Source organism: Chaetodon trifascialis, chromosome 16 (genome assembly GCF_039877785.1).
Source record: "Chaetodon trifascialis isolate fChaTrf1 chromosome 16, fChaTrf1.hap1, whole genome shotgun sequence".
Lineage (NCBI taxonomy): Eukaryota > Metazoa > Chordata > Actinopteri > Chaetodontiformes > Chaetodontidae > Chaetodon > Chaetodon trifascialis.
In genome coordinates this window covers 18929874-18952658 of record NC_092071.1, presented here as the reverse complement: position 1 = coordinate 18952658, position 22785 = coordinate 18929874, and the positions used below count along the sequence as shown (strand labels likewise).

Below are 22785 nucleotides of genomic sequence, written 5' to 3'. Positions count from 1 at the left end.
GACAGAAAACGCAGTCTGTGTATCTGGCCTTCCTGTTGTCCAACTGACAGGGCATGAAATAGGTCAACAGGCGCCCCTCAGTCAGACGCCGGGACTCACAGGCATTCCTTTCCTCTTACTGGAGTGGAAGATAGACAGAGCCGAGGCTCCATGACTGCCACAGTGACTGAGCAGAGATTAGCCTGGACGCTAAGCTGCATCACAACAATGTGCCACTGAAAGCCATGACAGCACGACTTGCTGAGGATAAAATTTGCTTTTGTATTGTAATAATGTTCAACTTCAAAATCAAGGAACTTTAGTTGGATTAATAATTGATTGTGTAATAAAGATCACATGTTTGGTGAATACAGCATGAAAACATTTTACATTATATTTCCTGAAAAGCAGCTGGAATCTGTGATTGCCTCCGGTCTGGGACATATGATATATAAGCAGTTAAATAAAGCAGCAAACAAATAATATAAAACTACAGAAGCTCAATGGAACCAAACTGATTAATTACAAGAGGAGCAGTGTCGGTCTCTGCAACAGTCAGCTGTGTAAACCAGATATACAGATCATCAAGCTTCAGAGATTTACTAAAGGCTAACGACAGGCTGACACCTGTCCTTGAATCTAAGTTCAGGGACTGACTCCAGAGGATCTGCATGGCTATTCACACTCTGGATAAGTTCATCACACAATCCACGGATTCCAAATAAAGCAAGTGTCTGGCTAAATGTTTGACATGTTTGGAAAGAAAGTCAACATGCTCTGACTTTCACAGACATAAAATCAAATTTTTCCAGTTGTATTTTGTCAGCTCAACTCCTAACAATGCTGTTCTTGACTAGTTTTCATCAAAAACATAAAAGAAGGTCTGAGGTCTGCTTACTTAGCATATTTTATTCATTACAAAAGATATTCCTCTCTTCCATCAGCTGAATGAAGGTAACATTGTATAATTACACACTGGACTTGATATGCAGGAGATTATGCTCAGTAGCAGAGGTGATATTTCTCCTCTTGGGATTACTCAATTACCAGTGAAAAATAATAAAACATAGCAAAGCAAAGAGACAGTGAATGTGGCTAGTCTCAATCACTGAAAAAAACATTACTGGACTGACACACGCAAAGTAAAGACTGCTCATTTATCAGCCGACACAGAGACATCTGAAAAGCAAAAGTATTTCCAACTGTCCAGCAGAGGCCCAGTGAATCAGCCTCATTATTACTCTGAAGCCGCTGCTGTGACTCTCTTGTCAGCAGGCGGCATGTTCATTAATTGTGTCTACAGCTGACCCTCCAGCCTACCCTTAAAAAAAAGACATATGTAAGACTTCATTGTGTATTTCAGCTGATATGCTTGTTTCTGTCTGAAAAGCGAACAGCTCAGTGCTTCCTCTGCAGAACAGCATGGAAGTTCAGCATGAGAGCTGGCAAGCCACGCAGGGCCACTTGGCCTGCGTTCTTTGGCTCCTTTAATCATTTTGATTGAATCATTTCAACTGGCCCGCACGCTTAAACTTTTAGCACAGCATCCTTATGTGGATCCACTCTGCTTTACACTACTTATGGAGCCAATACCTTACAGAGATATCCAATAGCAAGGACCATGAGCCGGCCAACTGAGGGGGAGAATTTCTTTATGCTCCAAATGGAAAACAGTTTAACACAGGACCCACTGAGGGTAATAATAATATATCATTTTACATGATTGCAGGTTTATAGGATCAGCGTGTGCGATGGGTAATTGGTTGTGATGACTATTGCTAACTTAGTTTGAAGCCTCTGATGATTTCTATTTTATCCTTATACCCTTTGAATAAACGTTACAAGATTTGAGAAGCATCAAGCATTTGTGATTTACTTTCCTGGATTGACGAGAATTAAAAAAAACATATACTGTGGAAAGATTAAGCTGCAAAGAGAGATTTAAAGACAGGACAGCCGTTAATCTCAAGCAACTCTTTCCACTCCACAGCTGGAGACAAACAATTCTACAAAAAGACTCACACCACCAATCACAAAAGCAACATTTCAGACAAGGTGACGTAAATTCAAGCCATCATGACAGTTCCTACACGGCAAGAGTGAAAGAACCAAACCTGAATGAATATATCATATTAGTTGTGTCATACGACCCACAAGAAGTCCCTATGTCAACTTCCAGCACAACCTTTTCTTCAGGATGTGTTAATGAATTTTGCCGTTTCTGGAGTTTTCCCAGTTCTACTCTCAGAAAATGACAGCAGTTTGATTTTCTTTGGGCTGTGGATCTGGAGACAAAAACAATGCTGGATAGCAGCAGACAGCAGAACCTACATCCACAGAAAGGCCAGGATTACTGATCACAGGATCACAGCCAGCTGCTGACAGATACACAAACCACATCACAACAGGTTCGATTTGGTATGCATTGAACACACAATGGCAGGCTTAGTGGCTTACATGTCAAATCCAACTCAAACGTTTTCACGGTGTCAATTTTTTTACATGCATGGTTAGTTGCTTTACCATAAATTCAGGATTTTTATGAGCTCAGGCCTGAAGATTCTAATATACCAACTCTGATTTCCAGGTCATATTCTCCAGTCGCACAAACAGGACATTTAATACAGCACACGCCTCCCTCAGCAAACACAAAGCACTGTGGAAAGGCCTGTGTGTTTACTGTACCAACTGCTAACTGCCTGGAAAGTATGACTGATGTAACTTCCTCACAGCTATCAGACGCTGGACAAACGTGCTTCCTCACGTTGAATCCCTGCTCTACGTCAGTCTGCTCGGATATGGTGTTGAGATGGCACAAGAATCTACGCATTTCCACATTCTTTGTCCTTTTGCTCATGGTGGCGTAGAAGTCCGCTCTGAATGGGAGCAGTACCAAGCAGGCATGATGAATCAGTGCTTCACCAGACATTATAGCTGACAGACAGGCATTGAGTATCAGTGTTGGAATAAGGCTACTCTGCGGTGGTCTCTTGATCTTATTTTCAATGCTGTGATATATTTGTCAGCAAGATGGCTGCTAAAACAATGTCAGTACACAAAAATACTGTTTGAAGAAAAGAGGAAGACAGATGTCGCTGTCTGTCTGAGAGGAAGCCAAGATCAGCGTGGCTTATGTGTGAAACCTGAGCATGAAAATTGCCTTAACGCAGAGGTTCACCGAGCAGAAGCCACGCAGAACTTAATCCTACTAAAGCACAACATGAAAACACAGCTTCCTGTCACATCTATCCAGGGCACTGTTGCCTAGCGGAAGTGAGCTAGCAAGAGCATATCAATAAAAAGTACCTTTAATAAAGACCCTGCACACCCACACAGGTGTTTTTGGTCACTCTGGTTGTTTAGACTTCTGCTAGTGTGAATATTGGGCGGGAGCTATGTTGGGAATTTCATGAGGTCACCAAACTCCATGAACCAATTAGAGGGACAAAGGCTTTGACTGTCCCACCCTAACAGATGCAGCAAAGCTGATAGGAAAATCAGGGAAATGTCAGTCAAAGTAAAATCTAGAACACAACCTTGTTCAGAAGTGGAAGTGCCCAGAGGTCCTGAAGAAGGTGAGAAAAATCTTCAAATCAACATCACATAATGTCATTATGGTGCTGAAATTTGAGAAAATTCATAATGGATGTCTGAGCTGAGCCATGTATCTGCACCGGCACCCATAAAAATAATAACTTAATATTGCTGTTTGCTGATAAACTCAGTGCAGACAAAAAGAACAACATTATTCCAAAGACAAGATGCTGACTGCTCCATTGAAAGCATCCCGTTCTTTCAAAAAACACTGTGTTTGTTTTTGGCACCATCTTCAAACATTACAGCTACCTTCAAGCATCCCCATCAAACTTCTGGAGAAACCGTGGGTGTTTAACATTTCCCATTTTTGACCATGTGAAATTCCCGACAATCTATTTTACCTCACTGCACAAACATATTTCAACTTTGCTTTAATCCTGGGCCCAAATGGGTACAACTAACTGAGCTGAAGCCCTGAAAATAGACCCACTGTTATTGGACTATATTTCACTGACAATTCATCAACAGCCGACAACATGCTGACCGCAGGCTCTGGTCTTGGCCACTCTCCTGGTGAGCCAGTCGGGAGACAGGAAGGCTCGGTGTAGTAGCAGTCAGGGCAATTTGGTTCTGATAACGACCTCCTTATCACAGCAGCAGACAGTTTACTCCTTAGCCTGCCACTTCAGAGATAGCACCATCAATCAAATCTGAACTAGTTCCTCCTGTTCCCACATTTCTTTCCCCACTTCCAGCACCAGAACTGTTATTCTTCTCTCCAAGCTTAGAGTCTGACAAACCTCAGCTGGCCATTTCACGGTTGGGGTGGAGAGGACAAACTTTTCTTGTCCATCACTATGTTGCTGTTCATCTGACCAAAGCAGACAATGAGACCCTGCTTCAATAAAAGGTGTAAAAGTCTGTATGCTTACTATTATACTGTAATCCTGAGAAAAACAGACTCAAGGGCTTCTGCATGTCCTTGATATCCGTGCTCTTGGATCCATAGCTTCATGTCATGAGGGGGCATCGTGAAAAATCAAGCCTTTTCGCGATCAATTTTCATTTACCATAGAGGCTCATTGGAGAAAATGGAGAGTGGATTTACAAGCATAACAGGTCAATCAATTAACAATATAGCTGACTGCTTCATTTCATAATGGAAGTTCATGTGGGAGGTTGGACCAAGGACCATGGCGTACTGCACCAAGCAGAGTTTAAATATTTTTCGTAGCCTGGAGAACGTGATTGATTGTATGGAGTGTGACTGTGATGGCGCATTCCTTCACTGGCTGAGCAAACATTTTACTCTGACTCACTTTTGACCCCACAGACTTCCATATATCACCCATGTGTTCCAATGGCATAATCATTTTGTACCAAGAGTAATATTTGTCAACAAGCAGCCCAAATTTGCTTCGTAACTCGAGAATGTTTAGTGAGATCAAAGAAGTAAATAAAGTAATATTAGCCTCCTTTGTTCCTACTTTCTGACTCATAACTCAACAACACTCTTTTGTTTTGTGTATGATGTATTAACTTTGCACTGTATGCTGTGTGTGTGTGAGTGTGTGTGCATGGAGAAGAAACCGGGAGCTAATCTTTTTAAGCATGCAGCAGCTTGCTACCATTGCCTTCCAATCTGAGCCTTCTGTGCTCTATCTTCAAGCAACACACACTACTGCTATGAAACGATGCAGCTTTACACCCACCACTGATAAAATACTCCACTGTATGGTGTGTGCGTGATTGTGTGTGTCCGTGCCTGTTGCCCTCGCAAGCCACCTGGCACTGGTCTATTCAGTGTCTATTTTTGTAGGGTTGGAAACATACAGACATAATCGCATAATAGCGCAAAGATACGATGAAGCTGTGAGCGCATATGTGCGAATGTGAGAAGGCTCATACACAAGTACACGATGCAAATGCTAATTTTGTTAAAGGAATTCAGAGAGGTTACAAAGACAGGGAAGAGCTTGGTTGTCTTTTGATGAGCGTGAAGTTGCTGCTGAGTGCAGTTCAGAGGGACTTTGAAATGGAAATCTTACTGAGGCGCAGTGAGCTCGGGGCAGTGGAGAGATGTGAGCATGAGACTGACGATACTATCTCCTTTGGCAGGTTCCCTCATGCTTACTGTCAGGCAAGTCTCACTCAGCACTTCCCCCTGGCTGCCCAGATCCCAATATCTACACACAGGTGCAAACACATATACACATGCAGACCTGTGCCGACTGAACGCAGACGCACAACATACCAGATGCATGGTTGCACAAATAAAACCACAAGATGAGAGCAGAGCAACTAACTTCTAACCCGTTTAAACAGCTTCTGTAACTCCTGGGCATATTAATCAGCACTCAGTCAGTGCTCTGTTGGTGCGCATCTTTGTCAGTACTCGTTAGTCAGGACTTCGCCGTGTCTGAGATGTACTCAGACAGGACATGACAGAGGATTTGCTCATATCTACTGTATGTCACACATGTATGTCTTTGCTTTTTACATCAATAGCGACAGACAGATAGACACAAAGCGGCGTAAGTGATGCTGAAGCAAAGCACAGTACAACAGAAGCAGACCTGACTCTGTTTCCTCCTGTCTCCCCGCCTGGTTCCCCATGTTGGTCCGCTCCGCGACTCCCACTCTCCACACCGGGGCGGACTAATCCAAGAATCCGTGGCTGCGAGGGAGAGGTGTATGTGTGTGTGTGTGTGTGTGTGTGGGGGGGGGGGTGTGAGTGTCGGGGTTGCTGTCTCTGTCCAGCACCCACAACCAGCGCCGGTCAGTCACCCAGAGGAAACCAAAAGAGACATAAAATTCTTCTTATTCTTCCCTCCTTCTGGTCTTCGTTTCTCCTCTCCACTCCTACCCAGGACTGTGTGTATGCATGTGTGAGGAGTCAGGCTGTGCGTCCTGTCAGTGAGTGACTGCAAGTGTGTGTGTGAATGTGTGCGAATGTGCGTGTCCTCCAGAATAGTGACACTATGTCACACTGGCAGGCAGGCGGGCAGGCGGCGTTGTGTGCACTTCATTATTGCTGTGATGACTGGAATCAGCTCAGAGGAGGAGTGGCTTCCCAGGCCACACACACACACACACACACACACACACACACACACACACACACACACACACACACACACACACACACACACACACACACACACACACACACACACACACACACTATACACCTCCTCCCTCTACTGCCAGCCAGTTTACTCTCCCCAATACCAGTTGAACAATGGTGAGATGAACCTCTCGCTGGTACTGAAAATACGAGAGAGCATGAGAGAGAGAGAGAGAGAGAGAGAGAGAGAGAGAGAGAGAGAGAGAGAGAGAGAGAGAGAGTTGGGGGTGGAAGGAAGGAAAGAGGAGCAGGAGGAGCAGGAGGAAAGCAGAGGCATTATGTGTATTTTTGGCAGAGGGTGACAGTGCAGCTCTTGTCTTTTCTTGCTAAGGGAACTTGCAGCTTGGGACCTCACACACAGCCCCCCCCCCTTATCACAACTGCCATTTCTGAACAAAAGTCTTCATAAATGGGGAAACGAGATGCTGATCTGGGGGATAAGAGGCCACCCCAGGCTTACTATACCATCCTCTCTACAGGGTACCCAGCAGGCAACAATAGCATGTGTGTACATGTGACTGCGCCTACATGTGTATAAAGATCGAGGGTGGCGTGCTAGTTTTGGTGGGGTTGTGTGGAGCTAAAGACAGGAAGGCTTGTTTTTTTTCTGTCCTCATTCACAATGTATGCACGTGTTAAATATTCATGATGGCAGGAGCTACGCGGAGACACCAAGTTACAAGACAGGATGACTTGTCATTTTCAGTTGTACTACCAGGAAAATCATTAAGAATCCCTCAGGGAAGTCTGGCCAAAACACGAGATAGTCAGAAACTACTCTTCAGCAAATTGCCTCTGATTAATTGATTTCGAGGACCATTATAATTTATCTATGGGCCACAAATATCTCTATACCACAATTATACCCAGTATACAAGCACCAGTATTGATTAAAATATGCAGACAAAGAAATGGCTTTTTATTTGTAGCTTTCTGAAGAGACAGCCGAAGTGTTGCATCCAACCTCAGTTTACAGTAATACAATAAGACTGCACCATGTCACATTAACTGAGTGTCAATGACACAGTATGCGGTGCTGTAATGGTTCAAAATGAAACCTCTGCAAGCCAAGCACAAATCTGTATGAAGTACTATTCATCAGAAATTAAAATTCACCCTCACTGCATCATCAATTTTTTAAAGCCATACTTGACACAGATAAGCACTGATATTTTCAGTAGGACGAGGATCTCTGTTGCATAAGCCCAGAGCAGCTACCAGCTTATTTCCATTGTGTTCACGGCTGAGAAGAGCCATGGAAATAAAAATGACTGGGAAGAATAATAAAGCCATGGACAGTTACAGTTGTAACTGCAGTTTTGCTCAACATGTATTGGATGCACAAAATATTTTAAACACCAGTCAGAAAAGCCTTTCAAAACCTTCTCCAGCAGCTGTGAGGAAGGTCTCGTTTGCTGCATGATTCTGCCCACGTCAGGTTGAATATTCAGCTCTTTGATACAACACTGTACAAGGCTGCTTCTAAGCCTTTTCATATCTTATGAATGTTGCATAAACTCTTGGTACATTTTCCTCTCCCTTTCCCAATATTCTCCCCATCTTGGAGCACCACATCTACCTTGGTAAACAAACATGCCTCTAATCCAGCTAAGAATGTTCTCCTCACCACAGGACATCCATCTCTGTGGGCCCAACAGGCCTCTTTCAAGATCTGGCAAGACCATTTCTCTCTGTCTTGCATCTTTAGGGGACTTACTGGGGTCACAAGCTTCTCAAGAGAGGAATTTCAAACTCCATGCCAAAACTCTGGTCAACAAACCTAAAAGGGGCCAGGTGTGTTTATGTCTGCGTTGATGTCAGATGCGTACATACAGTGTTAATTCTGGAATTTGAAGCAAAGATCCACTGATCTAACACTGTGTAGGAGTAAAGCTATTTCTGCTTTTTACACTGCATGCATAATAACTGGAGGAGCACATAATCATACTGTATATACTGTACATATTTAGACTTGGACAGGGCAGTACGGGGGACATAAAAGACAAAGCTGCGGGTGATTTTGTATGTATATTTGCACGTGTCTGTCTGCATTTACATGCAAGTATGTCTTTTTACTGCTCATGTCAGTATGTGTCTGTCATGGCTGAGTGCTTGTGCAGGCTGAGGCATCCCAGTGGACTGAGGCGTGTTTGATTAATCCATCTGACAGATATGAGGAGCTCAAGGACTATACCTCTCTCTCTCCTCCTGCCTCCCAAACACTGACACACACAGACAGACAGACAGGGTCCTGCTGGGACCACATGTTACTGGTGTCTGGAGACTGGTGTCTGAGTTGTGCATAGTAAAACTCACACATACTCTGGCTTCATGCTTATCCTTCACTACGACTGTTAACTAAGGTCAACTGACACTTGCATAATACACCATCTTCCCTCTCTCCTGGCAGCGAATTGGTACCATGAGGAAATGATACAAGCTATGAGCTGATTAATGGGGAACAGATCGTCATCGTCCATCTGCTGTGGCCAGCAAACCTCACATATGGCGAACAAGCTGAGAGAAACCTCACCTCCATTATCCACTGACAGCAGACCTTTCACACAGCTGAGGCTAGAGGTGAACGAAAAGAACGTCCTGTGTTTGGTTGATGGATATTTGGGGAATGACGCAGCAAAAAACAAACTTGGTCTTGAGTAAAACTTCAGCCTGCAGTAATTTCCATTCAATCAGAACAGAGAAAAGCACATACAAGACGGATTTGAATCAGTGGTGAACACAATAACACTGTTCATGCAGGAGACTGACATTATCTGTGTATGTCCCTCATAGGTCGGTAGGACAGAGAAGTGAACACTGTGGCATGAGAGAGCTTGACGCTTTTTGGTAAAGCTGATCCTGATCGTTCACTTTCGCTGGTTTGCTGAGTGGGATTTATGAAGTGACAGTAATACGCTGACACGTCACTCAGGAGAACGACAGCATGCAGCAGAAACACAGTAAAGCTGGCAGGTGCATGTGTTTTCACACAATCTGCAAACTCTTGTCAAAGACTCAACATGTTCTCAACTTTTACCTCAAGGCAACAAGTGATACTAGATGCTACCAAAAGTGGAAGAGGTAATACGTCATGAAATAGAGAAAACGTGATTAGTGTAGGTATCTTGATCGTTTCTGGCTCAACCAGAAAAAACAGAGAGCTGAGTTAAAAACCTTTAAATGGTGCAACGCTTAGGTCTTAGCTGAATTTAGTATGAGACACATTTGCGCTTCATGGTGGTTTAGCTTTCTGTTTTCAATGATGCATATCCAAATGTACTATGTAGCAGTTCTATATTTCAAACCTATTTATTTGTATTATTATTATAATTATTATTATTTTTTATTTTTTTTTACAAAACCTAATTTATCATACTTGGGGTATAACCACTCCAACAATCACAAAAAAAACCCTCACAATTTCACATTAAAGTCTTTTTACAGGTCTTCAGGTACTAAAGCATATGTGAAGAAAGTTGCATAAAGACTTTTTGTGGCTCCAGAGGGAGCTGTGCACAGTCTGATAAACTGTCTGACTGATGTCACTTCAGTCAGTGTCAGCTGGGGTCGAAGACTACAAGTTTAAAAAATGTGGGGGTGGCAAAGAAGTGAGCTTACCAGACCTCCGTAGCCCATTCCTCATCTCTGCTTGAGGTGAGCAGTTCAGGGCTACATGAGCTGCTACTAGCATAACACACCGAAGTCTCCATTGTGAATTTGAGAATATTATAGGAATGCAAGGCGACAGATTTAGCACTGCATTTAGCACCGTCTGTGACTAACAGGTATGGTTGCAAAATACTACAGCAGGTCAAGTATCATTGGACCTGGATTAATGCTGAAGCAGTGCCATTTAATTAGCAACTGTGACTCTTCAAGTGCTAAAAAATATAAGAGTACTTCAGTGAATCAGACAAGGAGAACACTCACTGAAAGACATTCATCTTAAGATCAACTCCACTCAACCAAACATTCATGATCAACGTGAAAGCACTGACCAAAACAGACATGAAGAAGGCACCTGTCAATGAAGTGCCCATTTGTAAAGTTATGCCCTGCAGACACCCCCACCACGCCTGTTATTTATAGAGCAGGACAGTCTCATCTCCTTCTGTCTCTTCTCCTTGCATGCTCCACAGGGACTCCTCTCCTAGTGAAAGCTTTACTGAATTATTGATGAAGTGTATTAAATAAGTCATCAGGATGAGGCTGGGTTTTAACCCATTGTCTGACAGCACAGTAGAGCTGGTTAAGTGCCAAATGTGATCGGGACAAGAGTCCATTAGCAAAGATAACAGTTTTGACTTATCAGTATGGCATGCTGTGAGGGCAGTCGAGGGGTGGGGTCAGATTGTTAGTCAGCAGACCTTTTTAGCCGATACTGCGCTTGTGTGTTAGTCCCTTGAACTTGTTTGAAGTGTTTTAGAAAGACAAAAGCCTTTTATCATGTAAGAATAGTGACTACAGTGAGATTTCCAGTACAAAGCCCATAGCCGCATGGTTGACAGCTAGTTGGAATTCAAGATAAGACGCCATGAAAATACTTTCAAAGACTCCTGTAAAACTGGTAGTTTCTACCTGGTGTGGGCAATCCTGGCTAATTTCATCCAGGGAAAGAGGGCTGCAGCGATAAATTTCATGACTGAAGAATGACTGCAGCACAAACCGGAATTTTCAAAATTATACTAAATTAGCACACAAGGCTGTATTGTTTGTTGTTTTGCTTTTCCATGCATGCACAGCATCTCAGACAGATCTGACCCAGTTCTGATAAAACTGGTGAAGATAAATAATGCAGATTCTCACCACTGCAGTCCTCATTCCAACTTTTAATTAGCACTGATTTACTAAAACTGGTGTGGGTACAGATACAGTTTGAAAATGACGGTGCATTGCTTAATAAACTTACATGTAAAACTCCACACACTACTTAAGTAAAAACATGTTTTCAGTGCTCGGTAAGGATTCTGTCATGCATCCACGGCTGAATCACAAAATGTGCTTGGACGGCTTCTGCGAAAAGACTCATTTACTGCCTGACGGGTATGATGACAGTTCTGCTGCAGTGTGCCTTGAAGCCCAGTGAGTCCTGATTGCTTCTTGACGGTGTGTAATGTCTCGTATCATCTAGGGAGGAGCTCATCTGTTTATGACCAACCTGATGACACTAATGGGTGACTGTCACTCAGACGAGCCTGATGACACGTCTCAGTATTCCAGTGAATATGGTTATCCCAACATGTCGTGAAGGAAGTTCTTTTCACTTCACCCAAAAAGAGAATACCCTTCCACATCAATAAATACAAAACACTCAACACATTTCTGAGCATCTCAACATCAATGAGCTCAAAATACCACAGATCACCACCCCAATCTATATTCAAATCATGGTATTTCCCCAGTGTGGATATCTCAGCAGAACTCTCAGGTCAGGCTTGGTGACTTAGTCTTGAGAGCAGCAGACTAAATGATGATTGTCACTGCTAACATTCATGGTCTTCAATGCTCTTTCAGGTGTCAGACTTGATTTTCCACTTGCTGATTAGCTTGATTTTTGAGACCTGTTTGACAAATCCATTCACTGTCTGTCATCATTAGTCTTCACATGCACTGGTGCGGAGTCCCAGCCCAGGTGCAGAACAATACAGTCTGCCTACTGGGAACATCACACTGTGCAAAACACACTGTTCTTGTCATGGTGTCCTACAGTGATGCACAAGAATAAGATATGTCAGTTTGCATACATCTGATGGTGTTCCATTAAGAAAGTGCACATTATGGAATATTAAGTAGGTGAATGTAAACTCAGTGAAATTATTTAGATCAAATACACTTGATAAGATCAAATTATCAGTCATTTTTAATTCAGGCACATAAAGTTGGTTGGTTGACCTCGTTTGAGGCTAAAGTGCAGGAAATAACATCTGATGGATGATCCTACTCCTGCAGTAATGGCAAACACCTTGTTAAGATCAGCGACCAGAATGCAAAACAAGCTTAACATAAAGGATGCTACTCTGCCTGATGCAGACTGCAGCGACACAACAGCACCACAACTCTGCCCAGTTTTAAAGATGTTTTCTTTATGACAAAGAATTATTTAACAATATTCTTGTCCTTAACTTTGGTTGGCTACCAGGCTTGCAAAACTAGGCCAAAAGAAGTACGTGAAGAGTAATGAATTTATCATGAACAGCACAAACTGGGAATCTGTTCTTGTCCTTGGGTGTGAAAATGCTTTGAAAAACCAAACTTAGGTTAATTAGAGCCCAATCCGATGCAAGCTGATCATGGTCTAATTGCGTTTGAAAGAGCGTCACTTGGCAGTGGATTCACACCAAGTTTGGAGTCTTTTGTCAAAGTAGAATTCAATTATGTTCGCTTCAGCACAGCAACCCTTTGAAGAAGAATTTCACTGGAGCACAGCATCTAGACACACAGGCCAGTGTAAACAAACACAGCCATCTCCCTCGCAGAGGATTTTTCCAAGGATGTGCTGTGAAAAACATTAATTACTGCAAACAAATCCCTGTCATTATCTACCGCCACATTTGTCCTGCGTGTAATACATGTTTTGCTATCAGGTGTATTTGTAGTTGCTCTGTTTATCCAGCAGCACGCAATGCTCACACAAAGTACAATTCCAACACACAACTTAATAGATTACACTCAGTGACTAGTACAGCTAATAACCTAAAGTGCGTGATTCACTCACAGGAAATGAACATGGATAGCATGGACCACAAATCCCCAACAACAGCAGGCAGCAGGTATTTGTCCCACACATGTCCAAAGAGGTACATTATTAAACAGCTTAAGCCTGTCAGGTGTCTCCACCCTTCTTCTGGCTTTCACACGCAATACCGGGGCCATAAAAGATCTACAGGCCTTTGTTATGCCACTTGACATACCTTAACGGGCAGCCTGAACACTTTAGTAATAGAGATTAACATGAATAAAGCAATTACATACTTAGTGTAAGCATCCCACACCAAGGATCTTCATTGTGTTGACTACTGGGGTTAAGACAGCAACTAAAGTCAACACAGATGGAAGTAGACTGCACTGTGAATCACCATCTTAAATACTAGGTTTTTTAGAGTGTGTGACACTGTCAGCTAAAAGATGTCCCTAAACATGCCATGTGTAAGAAGAAACGTGGGCAGATTTTTTGGTTTGGATTTTAAAAATTATATCACACATATGGTTATTGGGAAAGGGGCTACAGGGCAATGGAGGAAGACCCTGAGGAAGTCAGTTTATTCAGAACTATACTTTACTTCTGCTCAAATGTGGATACATACTATGGCACTTTTGAGCACAACAGGAAATAGTTTAATGAAATGCAGCATATAATTACTGGAAAGGGTTTGTCTGAAATAACATGTTCTTATACAGTATTTGCATATGTCCTAATATATGTAACATGAGGTCACAGACGTTCTCTTTTCATTCAGACCACTGGAGCGTTTCTTAAATGATAACTCATGACTGAACACACATAAACCCATAATACCGTACTATTAGTGAAGCCAACACATTTATCAACACTAACTGTACATGCACACAAGCAGACAACACATACTAAAGAAAAATGACATCAAAACACCAGCCAAGAACACCACCAACATCATTTCTCTCTCTCTCTCTGTCTTTGGATAGAAAAAAAGGTTTCATGATTTGTCATCCAAAACATAGCCTACTGTTAACAGGGCTGAGCAGATGTTTTCTGAGGAACAGACTATGAATGCATCCAGTCTCTCAGTTTTGGACCAAAATCCTGAGAACCATAGTCCTCGGCCACCTGCATGTCATCAATGGCAACAGGACAAGACTAAAGTGAGGCAAGAAAAAAAAGAGTGAAGCATCTTTCAAGCTAATGGTCACCACGGCCCGGCAGGCAGCTTTAGTGATGTTCTGTGGCCCTCTAGTGGGCACAAGTGGTTAGTAACTACTTCCAGCATTTACTATGATGACCTCTCACTTTTGACACAGCATGCAGATCACATTCATAATTTGTGAAGATTTCAGTTCTTTGCCTCTTTTCAGTCACTGAAATTAGCTACTTGAGAATATCTGACAGGAGTGGTGGGCAGACCTTACCAGACAGGCTGCGAGGACGGGCCTCAGCAAGATCTGAGATGGCTCCGGTGGTCACAGTCTTCTTCATCCGGGAACCAGAGGCAGCGGCTCCCAATGCAGGCTTTGTCAAGGCATCATCACTGCTGGCTCGTTTCAGCTACAAACACATCTGCTGTTAGCATCAACAACAAAGGTCTAATAATGTTGATGTTTGAATAATGTTCTGGAGTGATCTAAGAGGCTTCATTATTCATGTAAAGTATCACCATGTTAGCTTGGTAGATGGTAGTGTGCTTGTGACTCACCCTGCTGAGGCGCTGGTCTGAGGCCAGCATGCTGGAGGATCTGGAGGTCTTCATGGCTGTGGAGGTGGTGGTGGTGGAAGAGGGGGCCAACGAGGCCTGCTTGGCCCGCTCCTGGAGTCCTGGCTTGGGCAGGCCCACCTTGGTGGCGCCCGTTTTCATCATGGCTGCGTCTCAGCAAACTACACCTGGGAGAGAAATCATTTTGAATGGTTATTCTCAAGAAAAATGGCAGCATTAATGTGTCTCTGCAGTACAGCAGATCAGCTCCCCCTGGAGCTGGTTGGCAGACGCCTCAATGACAATACTCAGGTGTGTCTCACTGAAGGTTGCTCTCTTAAAACACTGCAAGACACTGTCTACAGCTCCAGAGGCACCAGTAAGGACTGCTGAAATATGAATACATGATCTTCTATTAATTAGGAAGAGAACAAGACAAGTGAAACTGTACAAAACTGGCATTTGATTTGTAAAAACATCTGCATTTTGATTACCCAAAACAACCTGATTTCTTTATAAATACACTTTGTTGATCGTGTTGACTACAATCAATCCATTTTGTCCCAGAGTTGAAGTTTCTGCCTCCTTCCTTTGTGGGGCAGTATAGATCTACAGCTTTCATGAAAATTACCACTACTGTAAAATAAAAAAATACATACAAGAAAAAAACACTGCAAGAATCATATTACATCTAAAAAACATCCCACTTTCAGCAAAACACTAGCTGTGCTCCCTCAAGCACCATAGCTGCATAAAACTTGGGCAGTACACAGCTGGGTCATGTAAATAAGAAAGCTATACTGTATTAGCTCTGCCTAGTGGCATTTTGTGGCTGTTCCAAAATATACAAGGCAGGAGGTGCCTCTGGGTGCAGTTAAGGTTATTCCAGTAGCAACAGCACTGAACTACTTCCTGCTAGATGGAGGAGAGAAAAAAACATTTCTTATCTGATTTGTTCAAACCAGCAGTACTGACCAACAATCAGCAATATCTCCACAGATCTAGTAGGAGGTATGCAGCCAGCTACAGCCACAACTGTCACTCCTCTGTAAGGAATATACTTAACAAATACGGCCTCACAGCTGTGTGCCTCCACCAACCAGTCAAACTGCAGTTTACATCCATGTCTGTCCAGATTCATACAATATATGTAGTGAAGACTTTGGAGGAATTTCATAAAAGGTCTTGAGAGTACTTATGGCAAAACTGAACTGTACTGACTGTATTCTTTTGTCAATACTATATTGTCTCTATATTAACATGTATGATTCCAGTGAGAAACATGCTGTCATCACTTAGGGACTATTTTTAGAGGTAGAGTACAGAGGACTGACAGAGAGCTTCATCACATGGTGCAACGATCACCTGAAGCTCAATATCAGCAGAACCAATGAGGTTGTGGTAACTGTAAAATGTGGATGCTTCACACACATCTTCAACCTGACAGCACAGAAGATCTCTACAATCAGCACAGTTTCAAGGTGGACACCCAGGAGTGTCACCAATTCAGTATCTGACCAAATGTGAAATATGGTCACAATCTCCCTTTCTGTTCCTGAGTTATGGTGTTAAATAATGGCCTGAAACATCAAATTCACAAGAATGGGACAACTAGACAACACAATGCATGTGGCCACAGCTGTCACAGGCATAAAAAGCAGTACAATAATAGCTTCATTTTTCCAGCTCCAACAGGATGTGGTCACACAGACTGTTAAAGGTGTGTATTTGATGTGCAGAAGGAAATGCACACATCTGGACAAGAGTGGGTGCAGGAAATGGAAGGAGGTAAGAGTGCACTTAACCAAGGAGAGTGTGGACTGGTAAAGAGCTCTGTAGCTCCCAGTGGACTGCCTGAGTCATTGATCAGCGTTGGGGTAACCTGATCTCCTGCCTCTGAGAGACACAGTGCTGTTAATGGGGATACCCTCTAGTCTCTGCAAGCACTTTTTCCCCTCTGCTCTGCTTTGCTGGACTTACTGAAATGTTGAATGTGGTCAGACAACAGTTCAGAGGCCGGCAAGTGATGCTGCAGTAAAAATCTGCAGGAACCAATTATCTAACAAATAATGCTATGATGGCGCTGGGAGCAGTGTGGACACTAACAACTGTAGACAAGGTGGTCCGCGTCAGTAAAATGTTCCCAGCAGAGGACGTACAGTTTGGGATTTCTTACATTATGTCATTAGAGAATGTTTGTGGGTGCTTAGGGGCTTATCTGATTAAGAACACACTGTATGCTCTGTTGTGTCTCCCTCCTGGGCCATCATATGATACTGAGACCTCTCTAGACAAGATCCTGTGACTAACTCCTGCCTGGCCTGGTAGTCCAACACCTCAGCTGCCATGGCTCACCTCCCTTTAGATCACTTTACAAGGCCAAACTACTCTGATGTCTGTGTAAGCTAAATGAGGAAGTGCTGCAAAATTTATTAGGAACTAAGCAGCAACCAAATATTTTGTGGAATAAATTAAATCAGACAATCGTGAAACAATAATGCAGCGTTTTAAAACACAAGTCTTTAAAATTACAAACTTCCTGTGAGATAAGAGCCTGCACAGTGTAAGTCTAATCCACTTTGTTTTCACCTCCTTTGAACCACTGCAGGACTCGACTCTGCGAATATGACCTCTCCATATTCCTCTGCAGAGACATGATTCTCCGGAGCCAGAACTGTGTCCCACTTACTTTACAACGGCCTAGTTAGGAACCCAAATGTCTTTGAGAGACAGATAGCGGGGTGGATTTTAAACTTGAATTAGCCAAGAGTTAAGACACGCAGTGTGAGTTTGGTATCTCCCTGTAAAAGCAGCTTGGCTATCAAAGATGGCAAACGTTCACTGATGTTTACTGCACGACAGCTTGCACGGTCTGACATAACAAATATGTGGGATGATGACATCGTGGCTTAAACAAGGCTGGTAAAAAGCTAAACATGGAATTTGCTTTAAAAAATACCCAATTAGGAAACCAAATGTAATTTATAGTCGCCACAGCCATAAGTAATGGTTTGTCATCTGCCTTAATTATATTGCTTTGAAAAACAGGACGATGAATGTAAAGGCTGAATATAGGACAGCGTGATGGAGGAGTTTCTCGGGTTCTTTCTGACGGTTGTGGTTGAACTGGACTGCTGGAGGGAGATAAGGAAAAAACTCTGGGAGTCAGCTGTTATCAGTTTTGTCCTGGAAGAAACAATCTCTCACACATCTGACATGATACAACCCTGAGGGAAAAGACAGGGTGCTTTCATCATCACACAAGGCCTCATACATAATGTAAATAGCTCATCATATCAGATCAAACCAGGAAATACAACAGGTCAACACATTTGACGTGTCAAACAAGACATCACAGCATACGACTTCATTAATCTAACATTTCAATCACATCAACAAAATATTGCAGCAATTTATCACATACAAATACAGTGTACGCATAAGTTTTATTTATATTTTTACTGAAAAAGATCCACATGTATAATCATTTTAAAGGTGCACCCTGCAGTGGAACTGCTGTGCAGCAAAACAGGGAGAGATGTTCAGAAAAAAACAATAATTATTCCTTACAGACCAACCTCTATACTGCACGGGTTACAGAGGAAATACTGTCTTACATGCACATTTATTGCACGAATGCGTAACTTGGCCTACTCACTCAGCTCACCACAAAAATTTCCTCAGATCACGTAGGGAAATCCTAGCTAACCACTCCTGACCATTCTCTGACCTTAAATACAGGCTGCCCCGGTACAATGCTTCAAATGCTCAGCTTGTGTGTAGAATATTGAGCAGATACGACTGAAATGTCTCCTCCCATCACGAGGAACTCTGTGCATGACAACGAACATCCTGTCACTGCCATTTACACATACCTTTAAAAAAAATGATTCATCAGAGGGGGAAACTGCACTCCTGCAAAGAAGAGGCTGCAAAACCTGCTGCCTTCTTGTGGTGGCACTTAATTAAGCAAAGTGCATTCAGGTGTGTCTGTACTGCTTCACTTCAATCAATAATTTCTACTCCATCCACAGAGAATAGATTAAAAGATTAAAAAGGTTCAAGCACTGCAGCACACAACCAAGCATAACCAAACAAGGCTTTACAGCTTTGTTGAGTTTAGTCCAGTCTTTACCATCTTACCACCATGGGCACTAATATGTCTGCTTTATCACCATTCGTGCTCACCTACATCAGACCACCAAAAGCAGTAACATGACTAATAAGCATCTCTTATGTTCCTGACTGTATTTATAGAAAAAAGGATATAAGATGCTCGGTTAAATGTCACTGTGTGTCATCACATCCTCTCATGTGTTCCTGCCTGCCTGGCTCATTGGTTTGTACTCTAACCTAAACACAAGTAACATAAAGCTAAATATAACATGCTGTAAGTGTAACATAAGCTTTAATACAGCATCTTCTGGTAAGCCACTGTTGTAACCTCGCGTAAATACTATTCCTGTGCTGCAAAGTTTAGCCCAAGCCACATTTCCCTTTCTGAGTTGTACTTTCAGTGGTTGACAGACATGTGAGAAACCTGGCAGAAATATCAGCAGCAGATGTTCTCAGTCACTTTCTTCCTAACTCATTATATAAAATGACTTCAGTTTTTCCTTTTTCAAACTTCCCTGTTCAGCCCGACATTTGCCAATCACAGTTTCAATCCAAAATAAACTGCATAGTCCCTATAAAGCTGAAGATACAACAGCATATTGCAATATCATCGGAGAGCTCAAGGTAGTGAGTAATGACAAAGAGGGTGATGATGGCAGATTGGTGTCAGAAAAAAAGCTGAAGGGAAAAAAAAGTGGCGCAGTTCACTCACGTGTCTGGATGCTGTCCTAGAGCCTGCCCTCTGCCTGAGTGCCCTGAAGCACAACCGACCAAAATATTCGTCCTTTGCTGAGCTCTACGGAGAAAGTCTGAGGGTGAAAATGCAGGGTCAGGAGCAACAACTGTCTGCCTCGATACAGCAGTCAGGATGAGGAAGTACTGCAGGCTGCCATCCGCTGTACTGTTGCCTCTTTCACTCTCTCTCAAAGAAAGAGGGACAGAGTCACAGCCATGGGCATGTTTTTCTCCTCTCACAGTTTTTCCAGACTTTTTCTTACTTGTGAGGAAGAAGAACGAGAGAATGGACCAGGAGGAGGAGGAGGAGGAGGAACAGATCTCCAACATGTGGCCATGCACTTTCAGAATGAGGGTAATGATTTTTATTTTAATCACACAGCCTAAACCGCTGTTGTTTGTAGTGCAGGTGTTCTCAGGACAGAGGTTGAAATCTGATTTAACCTGGCACCATGTGTGTTCAGGGTTTACAAGTCAGGCACAACTGTTTCACTGTTTTCTTAAATTAAAAGCCACAGCTGTGTAAAGCAAATACCTGTGCTGCTTCAGTGACATTTTTGTGCACTCCAGTATGTCCGACTCATGTCTGGCTCCTGGAAGAGGAGTCTGAAAAATAAAGATTGATTTATGGCATTGTTATGAGTTCTCTGCTTCCAAAGGGATCTGTAGGCTGTTTGGGCACAAACAGCGGCTACCAACCCTGACAAAGCCCGTCTTTGTCTCAGAAACACTTCTTAATGTGAGGGTGGATCATTTGTGGAGGGGTCTGCATTTTATGCTCTACCATACTGGTCTAATTTGGATCCCACAGCATACGGCATGCCAAGGCCGTGGAGCATGTGGGTAGAGAGCGTATTGCGCTCTGGTCTGGGATGAAACAAGCTTCAGTTTGTGGCAAGTGGTAAACTGAAAACTTGGTCTGACCACACCCCTACACCACCACAAAAACTGCTTTTTAAAAACGCACTGCAAAGGGTTGAGAAACAGTTCAGAATGCTTTTTTAGGCACCGCATGCTGTTTTACACCCTGCTGCAGATCCAGGTTTTGAATGTGATTTGACGCAGGGTGCACACTTTGACTCCATTCATTCTGTAATGTTGTCACTGGCAGAAACTACCTTATTGACTGCAGCCTTGTGAAATGCTGTCAAAACACTGAACCGTTCCTGTGATTGTTCACTGCCAGTGGTCACATACGCACGTCTGTGTGGCAACTGTGGATTACACCATGACCACAGAAGATACTTGTTGCTAATGTTTAGAAGGTGTTTGTTGCTGTTATGTATCAGGACACTTCAAACACAGTTCTAGTTAACAGTTTTACTTTGTGTTCTTCCAAGGAGAGCAAAGTAAAGCCATCTGTAGAGATAGAACAAAACAAATGTGAATGTTTCTATTATCTACTTTAGGATACACTTTCTGGATGTCTGCAGCACTGAGAAAGCAAGCCTGAAGCAATATTTTAAAATACTGACCCATACCACGATTTGCCTTTATTACAAATCACAAATTGAATTGGAAATGTGGTAAGTCTGCCAGCGGTGTCCAAATTTCAGTATTTCAGTATGCAAAATAGTTGCCAAGATATTTCAATGAAAAATACACTGCATGACTTTTCCACCACCATGAGACTGATGCTGGATGAAAAGTCATGGGATCATTAAGACAGTTAATTAGAACTTTATCAGGATACACCATCCATGATACCATGAATGCCCAATATTGAAAGTTGAGGTATTTCAGTCTGGATCAAAGCGACGGACCACGTGACTGTCAGAGTGACATCATCAAAATGAGCCACCCTTCAAGGACAAAAACTCCCATCCTGCTTTGAATTTATGTAACACTGAGGAGTTTCACCAGGAGGACGTAGCTCATGCAGAGGATTATGTCCCACTCCATACAGGTGCCCCCACTAACCTGTTGGACTCACCAGTGCAACGAAAAAGCACAGCACTTTTCCAGTGACAAGTAACACAGTATGAAAACAATGACACAGTCTAAGATGTCCCTTTATAGAACATGCACTTGGATGAAAAGCTTTGACTTCCACCTCTCTTACTCATAAGCACCACGATGAGAGACCAGTAATTACCAGTATACTGATGATCTCTCAGCCATACAAACAACATGCATAAGAGGAAATTTCACAGAATTTCCAACAGGAATAAGCTTCCATGCTGCAAGGATCCTTTGCATTTAAGCTGAACACTTAGAGAATTAGAAGCAGGAGACTCCTGGAGTATGAAACAGACCAGACGTTAATAAATAATGATGGAACATAAATCCATGTGGCTGGATGCTCGCTAGGTGAGGTGGCTCTCAGAGGATTCCTGCCATTGCGTGACACAAGAGGCTGAGCGGACGGACCACTGAGTACGACACTCCTCAGACAAAACCATTAGCAGGCACACTGAAGCTCCTAAGCACCGCCTGCCTCTCTTTCTCTTCCGTTCTCCTCCCTCCGTCCACAGGAAAGAGCACTGAGTCACACTCTCCGCTCAGACACATCACTGTCGCACAGGATGTGAAAACAAATGTAAAATGTGCAATGACGGTGATTCAGCTGAGAGTGCGGCTTAAACTAATGATTTTTCCATGATCACTGAAAGTAGAGCATACTCTCATTGTATACTATCCATCCAAAACTGTGAACAATTACAACTGTTAACATACTGTAGGATTAGAAATTCATGTGGCATGTGGCACTGGTCTGTGCTACGTACTTGTCCCCATAAAAATAACCATACCATTAAATATGAACCTATCTTTTATTTAAAGCCATATCCATTTAAAAATCAGTGAACTGAAGCCTTCTGGCTTGTGAATGGGTCCCTATTTTCACCCTGTATATGAGGTTGTTTCTTGCCATCTTCAGGCTCTGCAACAAGAAGATTTGCAGACAGA

At 42.8% G+C, this 22785-nt stretch overlaps 1 protein-coding gene across 3 annotated transcripts in view; it reads right to left on the bottom strand.

The window, feature by feature from the left end:
* Window positions 1-22785, bottom strand: part of specc1 (sperm antigen with calponin homology and coiled-coil domains 1) — a 69773-nt gene that overhangs the window by 39071 nt on the left and 7917 nt on the right. For 2 of the 3 annotated variants that reach the window (XM_070982436.1, XM_070982437.1), the window contains exons 2-3: window positions 15031-15215; window positions 14747-14882 (exon numbers count right to left, since the gene is read on the bottom strand). In XM_070982436.1, the coding sequence (XP_070838537.1) occupies window positions 14747-14882; window positions 15031-15192 (298 nt within the window). In that variant the 5' untranslated portion in view covers window positions 15193-15215. Of the gene's footprint in view, window positions 1-6092; window positions 6542-14746; window positions 14883-15030; window positions 15216-22785 lie in introns of those variants that run through there. The other variant, XM_070982438.1, reaches the window with a different exon arrangement.